General features: G+C 32.0%; 1 protein-coding gene across 1 annotated transcript; it reads left to right on the top strand.

The window, feature by feature from the left end:
* The first annotated feature begins 326 nt into the window (after positions 1-326).
* Positions 327-1,969, top strand: LOC104898848 (protein FANTASTIC FOUR 3). Its single transcript, XM_010685958.3, has one exon. The coding sequence runs from the start codon at positions 777-779 to the stop codon at positions 1,692-1,694; it is 918 nt and encodes a 305-aa protein (XP_010684260.1). The 5' UTR covers positions 327-776; the 3' UTR covers positions 1,695-1,969.
* The last annotated feature ends 5,533 nt before the right edge of the window (positions 1,970-7,502 follow it).

Here is a 7,502-nt window from a genome sequence, read left to right on the forward strand (position 1 = left end):
CCCCTCAAAAAAAAAATATAGTGAATTTTGTGAACAATTATTCATACATAATGTTATTATAAAATTGTGCTTTCTATTTGTTTTCATACATAATGCTCTATTTGCTTTCTATTATAAAACTGTCGACAAACAAAAACTATGGATGCATTCTATGCAAAGTAGATTCTTTTGTAAGGGGCGAAGCCACCTTAATCATTGTGCGATTAGTTGATCCCACTTGAGTATGTAAAGTTAGTAATTTTTCTAGAAAAATGAACTTTTTGTGACATTTTTTTTGTAAAGATTAATATCTTGACCCCACTAAAACTTGCTAATTTTCTTTGTTTCCAGTATATATATATATTTTTTTAAAGACCGTGTGTGTAAGTTGTTTGAATATTGTTAGCAATACAATACTGAGCTGCATCCAGTCCTCTTCCTTTTTCCTCTCCTAACTTTGTTTTAATCTTACTATATTTCCATATTGCTGAGCATTTGCTTTTTTCTCCTCTGCAGTCATAGTAGTGTGTAGTTGACTAAACAACAACAAAAAAACAAGAATAAGTAGGCATAAAAGATCCACTATCTAAGCTTTTGTGTTGTTATCTCCCTATAAATTAACAGCTCCTATCACTTGTTCATATTGTGCCTTTCTTTTTACACATTTCTTCTCTTACCTCTCTAATATCAGGCGAAATCCCTGCATTAGTCACCTTAAAGTTTCTCCTATTTGTCAAAACTTAACCAGACTAGTAAATTCCTCTGTTTGATATCCCCTGAAATTCAGTTCTTACACCATGTCGACTAGTGTTTGCCAAGGGATACAAGCACAGTTTGATCCGTGGTTCGTCCAACCGCGAATCATTGGCTTGAAGTCAGCTCTGCAGACATCCAAGGTTTTTATGTCCCCGAAAAGATTTCCTGGGCCTCCCATGCCTGAAAACTCCAACTTACTACTGCAGGACTTACATACCCAACAGCAAAATACTCACAATGACAAGATGACTTCAAATAATGGCGATTATTTGGGTGGGTGGAGTTTCTTGCAAGCTCTTTCCAACACAACTCGAAGTTCAGAAAATGAGAATGAGAATGAGAAAGTATATGTTCACCCTCTTGTTAAAAAGCCAAGTTCAATATTGAGTGAGAAAAGCTTACAGATGTGTACTGAAAGCCTTGGCAGTGAGACTGGGAGCACTGTCAGTGAAAGTGGAGATGAACTAACATCCTCATCCTCGCTAATGGAGATTGAAAAATCTCGAAGAATTCCTACATTTAGTATGATCAAAGATAGGTCGACGATCACTAGTAGCTTCCCACCACCAATAACCACAATTAGGGGTGGTTCTTCAGGTCGAGTTAAGGTTAAATCTCAAAGGGAAGATGGGAGATTACTAATAAAAGCTGTTGGTGTTGGAACTGCCCAAAGTTGTTTCAAGGCTGAAAGAAAGGGTGGAAGGCTTACGCTTCGCTTCCTTGACAACTCTAAGGAGGGTGATCAGAATGATTTGTATGATGGATTTAACCAAAATTTGGTCCAAGGAGATGAGTCCTATGATGTTAATGAAAACGACGAGGATGATACAAGTGGGGATGTTGGAGATGAAGTTGAAGTGAGTAATTTGAGTAGGCCAAGCAGTTGCAAAGAAGAATGTGCAAGTAGGAGCTGCAAAGGGATGCTAAATTGGGAGACATTTTGCGTTGCTACTTCATAGTTTCAAGTTTCAAGCTTTGTGCATTTTACTAACACCTTATTGTTTGTCATCTATCTGCACCAAGTAGAGAAAGAAACAAAACAAAAAAAGATCATCCACTAAGCTGAATGTATAACAAGAGAGCCAATTTGACCATCTCTTGTTAGTAACTAGGACTCCATCTTATGTTTGTAGATTCAAAATTTATTAATATCATGATTACATTAAAAACTTGTGCTAAACTTGTGATAATTTGTTAGTTTCTTGTATATTTCACGTGTCACTTTTAGTTCTTTTTATTTAGAATTTTTTGACCAACAAAAGAAGTCAAAACAGAAAGAACAGATAGGAATAAAGGGAGTAACCAAAAAAATGAAAGAAATGAATGTAAAATCGAGACCTTTGTGATTAAAAAAGAAAATGGAGAGTTGGTTAAGCAAATTGTTGGAACAGAGATATTAAGATGGTAATAAAGATTATGTGACCATTAAGGCATAGACAAAAATAGCAACCATTGCATTGTTCATCTTTGAGTTTAGTTATTCTCCAAACTATTGTTTGGTGTTCATAATGGTATCTAGGGAAAACTCTTTCCCCCGACAAGAGGAGATGTTAATTATAGGCCTGGGTGCACCCATCATAAAGAGAGAGAAGCCATATGACAATAAGCGGAATAGTACGTTATACATCATAGATTCAATAAGAAACCTCCCACCTTCAAAAGAAAAAGCAAAGACGATAGCAACCCTCGGGGAGCTCCGCAGCTAACAGAGTTGCGTCCCCTGTTCCTTGTTCCTTAGCCACTTCTCGAGTAAAATACCATAATTTGGCCAGGAAAAATCTATTAATTTAAGGTTTGCTTTTTATCCCAGTATCCAATAAGGAGGAAAAAAAATTGCTTCATTGGGTGATCCACTTGAGCCTACCATGTGTGTTTTCTCTTCTTATTTTATAAGTTGTTGCTAGTCCTTTCTTTAGTTTAATAAGTGAAATAGTAGACATCGAGGCCATTGTCCATTGGAGATGGTGGTTAGCTCTTTAATTTGCTTTTTTTTTTTTACCACCATTTTAGTTCTAAGCAGTTCCACTTTTCCTTGTTATTTTGTCTATAGATATGTTTAGGTGTTATTAAGTATCGGAATTGATAGGTGGAAATATAAGGATCTAGTTCTGATATGACAAGGTAAGATCTAGGAAATCAGGTCAATAGAAAAATTCGCTTATGAAGTTCGCCAAATCTTGGTAGATGCAACTTTAGGTGTTTGAATGTTGGACAAGACAAGAGGTGCTTCACAATTTCTTTCATAAATTTTATTTGTTGCGGTTCGATCTGCCATATTAGGGATTACGAGTTTCGATCTTTGGATCAGGATATTGTGTGATGAAATAATTCAATTTCACCTCATATTCATGTGATAACTTTAGGACTTAGGAGTAATCACACTTTAAAAGTGTATCTTGCAAGAGGTTCTTCAATTTAATTTTGGGCAAGTTTTCGAGCTACGCATATTTAAGAGTGTCTGCCTCATGAGGAGAAACTCTTGACACCCTTTGAGCAGGGTTTGGAGTCACAAAAGGAAGTGACTTCTTGATTAGTTCAATATGTAGAATCCAAGGAAGATTTCCATTTTTGAGGGCCTTGGAATTTATTATCTTGTGAACATATAATTCTATAGGATGGGATGAGACAATCTATCTTTAAAGATCGACTTTGTTTAGAATCTCAACATTCTCCATCACACTATATCAGGTCTTTTTTCACAAGATATATAACCCAACCCCACCAAGAATTGTTCAAGAAGCTTCATTTCAGATGGTTGTCTTGTTAGTTTTACTTCATATGGTATGTAGTAAGAGAAAGGAAAACACGGTTTAGTGTTAGTTTGTTCTCTGTTTATCATTTGGATGAACTTTTCCTAGATTGTAATTTGGATTTTTATTTAATGCATTTCTAATGTAAAAAAAAAAAAAATTGTTGGCTGGTAAACATTGATGGAAAGTCTTATGTGCCGTTAATAAATAACCATGGTTACTTTTGTTTCATTTTTGAATGTTGAAACATAGTTTTTACATATATAACAACTAGTCTTACATATATGCAATGCGTTCAAAAGCAAATAGAAATTAAGTTGTGTAATTATATCTATCGAAATTATTTCTTTTTAAGTAACAAAGGAAGTAAATAAAGTTGAAATTCTGCCTTGAAATTTGATATAATTGTCGTGTAACATTATTTGGCCTTGCATTTTTTGTGTTGGATTTATTTTGGTAAAGAGTGAGTTTGATTTTTTTTTTTTTTATATTGGAGGGTATATATATTTAGTTTAGGGTGGACACCAAGTCCTCCCCTCTTTTCTTATATTCCCTCTATTTTTTATCATTCTCACTTTCTGTGTTCGTCTCTCAATGCACATCTTTGAACTTAAATATCTTTAATTATATATTATTAAAAATTATAATGATTGAATATTAATAAAGTACTAATTAAGACGAATAAAAAAAAACCCCACATGACTATTTTTTTCTTATAAATTGAAAAAAAATTGAGAAGATTCTCTCTAAATATAAATAGTGTCAAGATTTCAAGCGAAAAAGATTTTAAAAAAGGAGTACTTCGCAATAAAGATAAAGTTCGGATGTACAACCATAGTTTTGAGATGTACACCATGAATGTAATCCCCCGTAAAATATGGATTTTATAAATATATTTTAGTATATATATATTATTTAATTTATATTTAAACATAATTTAGTTTAAAATTATTTATTTATTTAAAAAGGTTGACTATTTTGAAAGTCAAAGGAATTATTTTTAGGATTAAAGGAAGTTAAAATATTTTGTTAAGACATGCTTTGAAAAATATTTGAAATACTAGTTGGATTTAAAAAAGAAGTTTAAATGGGCTTGAGAAATCCAAATACTAAGTGGAATAGAAAAAGGACTTATATTGATGTTACGAGTTTTAAATCATCAATCATATTCATCTTCAAACTCTATTGAAACCCAATTGACTTTTTCTAAGCCCAAAAGGAAAACATACATATAAATACCTTGAACCCAAATATTTTACCCACACAAAAACTTTCTCTCTCCTCACACACACAAAACCGGCGGTCCTTCTCTCTCCTCTTCCACATTACTTTTCTTTCTTGAAACACTTTCTTCTTCAGCAAGAAATTTCAATACACCACCACCGCCGCCACTACCGCCGATCAGAACTTCCGATTGCTGCCGCCTTTCCATGGCCGGCGACCTCCTCCTTTGTTCTCTTTGTTGTGTTGGTTTAATTTTTTTTTCTTCCTCCTCGAGTTTTGATTAAAGATTATGTTTTTATGTTTTATTTTAGTACCAATTATGATTAGAAGCTTTGATTTACTGCTTTAATGATGAATCTATGATTATATAAATTATATATTCAAAGAATAAAAATTCAGATTTGATTATTATATTTAGATTGGGTTTTTAATTATCAAAGCATGAATTTTTAGGGTGTTATAGATTGAAAAATAATAGTAGCATGTTATAAACTATGAAATTTTAACTTATGAATTTAAGTATGTTTAAGTATGTTTAAAGGGGGTTTTGATAATTTATAAGTTGCTTAAATTTTAGAAAGGTTGTTATTAATGGAGTTGTATGAATTTTAATGACTAGTATAGTAAACCTATGCTAGGTAATATAAGTAATTGAGATTTTAATGATAAAGAGAACTCTTAAATATTTTTAAAGGCGACTTAAAGTATTTTAAAGTTGCTGGAATTTATTTGGAGTATTGATTTTAAATTCTATTGGTTGTTTTAGGCGGAGATTACTCTGTAGGCGATTTTTAAGTGTTAAAGGTGGCCTACCAATTTGACTAAACAAGATACGTACATACCTATGTGTTGTTTGATGTATTATCATGATTTTAGGAAGGAAAAGTTATGTAGTATCATGAAACATTGTGAGTTCATATATGATTTATTGTTGTTGGATTTTACATGTTTTATGTCTGTGTGTGAACATGTTAAGCATGAGATTTAATTATGAATTGAATATCATGTTTGTATGGAATATTGATAAAAGCATGTTGGTTGAGAACTGTATTTATTAATTCACATGGGAGCATTAATATATTTATTGAGTTGGATCATTAAATCATGTGTTCCTTTATATTATTATTTTCACTACTTTATAAGGACTGTGAGTCTTATTTTGTAAGTTTATAATTTATGCCTTTGAAAGGTAAGTTGGTTGTTGGCTAGGTTCAACAAATAAGAAGAATTGAAATAAGAAGGAATTGATCTTGGGTTGTAAGTTGTATGATCAATTATTTAATCCTAAGATAAAAAAAAAGGAATTAAGTCGTGAATGTGTGATTTTATGTATCTGTATTACTTGTGTGTTATAACAAGTAATAATTGGTAAATCATGTAAAGTGAAACTTGGATAGTAATAAACTTTAGACTGGTGCACGTCTGAAGTTGGACAATCAGGAGTGGGGATAGTGAAACTTGTAAAGTGAAACTTGGATAACAACTCCATTTTTTATTTACATACTTCCTCTGTTCTTTTTCTATTGCAATAATCACCACTTTGGGTAGTTTTATCTATTTGGAGTACTCCACTTCTAGTAAAAAAAAAGCAACTATAATTGACAATATTGCCTTTATGTTATGTTAATCAATATCATCATTGACTACTCATCAAATTGCCTCATAAAGTTGCTTTACTTTATTAAGGATTTACTTATCACCTAATACACTTGTTAATTAAAGGGGTACCTCTATGCTAAACTAACCATTTTTCATCTCCTTAAAAACCATGCCCAAACCCATTGTTGCAGTAGAAAAATAACGAATAAAGTATTTATCATTATACTCTTATTTCTAGATTTTTTATTGCGATATATAAATTTTTTATTTTTTAACATTAAACTAAATATTGTAGCTAAGTCTATTATTAAATAGTATACCGATAATTGGTATGACTAACATAGTTAACACAATTTTAACATGAAGAACAACCCAATGATACTTGAAGAAAGTAAAGGATACTATTTAATACTCCATCCGTTTCCTAAAGATCTTCTTTGTTACTGTTCCTACAAATACCAAGGAGGATCCATTTGTGTGGGGTGTGTGGTGGGTAAAGTAGGAGAGAGAAAAGTTCGTAAACAAAAATTAGAAGTGTGTTATTGAAATACTTTATCGACAATAATGTAGTATGTAAAAACTTGATGATGATTTATAATGTATTTAGAAACTTATATATATTTTATCAATAAAATAAGACTCTTTATTTAAACTAACATTATCAAACCATCACATAGTTTCAACTCCAACTTTATTTATGTTAAAAACAACAAAAGGTTAGTATATATTTTTTAATTGCTTTTATGCATTATACATGCGTCATTGATTTCGAATTATTTACTCATAAAATAGCACAATCAAGAAGAACCGAAGTTATTCAAATGCTATAGAAATTGACTTAGAAAGAAAAAATTCAAAGGATTTACCGCGAAAAAATAACCAACAAAGAAAATAATTAAAGCACGCATCACGTGCATAAATTGCTAGTATATATATATCAACTAAGATGATACTCATCTAAAATGAGAATCATGTGGGAGCCCAATAGTTGGAGCTCCCACTTCCAAACCTCATGGTCGGGAGTTCGATTCTCATCAACCTCATATTTGGGGTTTTTGTGTGGATTTATGATTTTGGGTATAAATCCCAATTTTCAGTATCTGGAAGTTTTCTTATGGGTTGGGATCCCCTTATTACCCCCTAGCTCAGGAGGGTTGAGCCTGCTTGGGCCCAGTAAATTACCGAATTAATAAA

The sequence above is a fragment of the Beta vulgaris genome, chromosome 7 (assembly GCF_026745355.1).
Source record: "Beta vulgaris subsp. vulgaris cultivar EL10 chromosome 7, EL10.2, whole genome shotgun sequence".
Lineage (NCBI taxonomy): Eukaryota > Viridiplantae > Streptophyta > Magnoliopsida > Caryophyllales > Amaranthaceae > Beta > Beta vulgaris.

Bases quoted from the DNA above. Each gene is read 5' to 3' on its own strand.
- LOC104898848 (XM_010685958.3), top strand. From the start codon at position 777: ATGTCGACTAGTGTTTGCCAAGGGATACAAGCACAGTTTGATCCGTGG.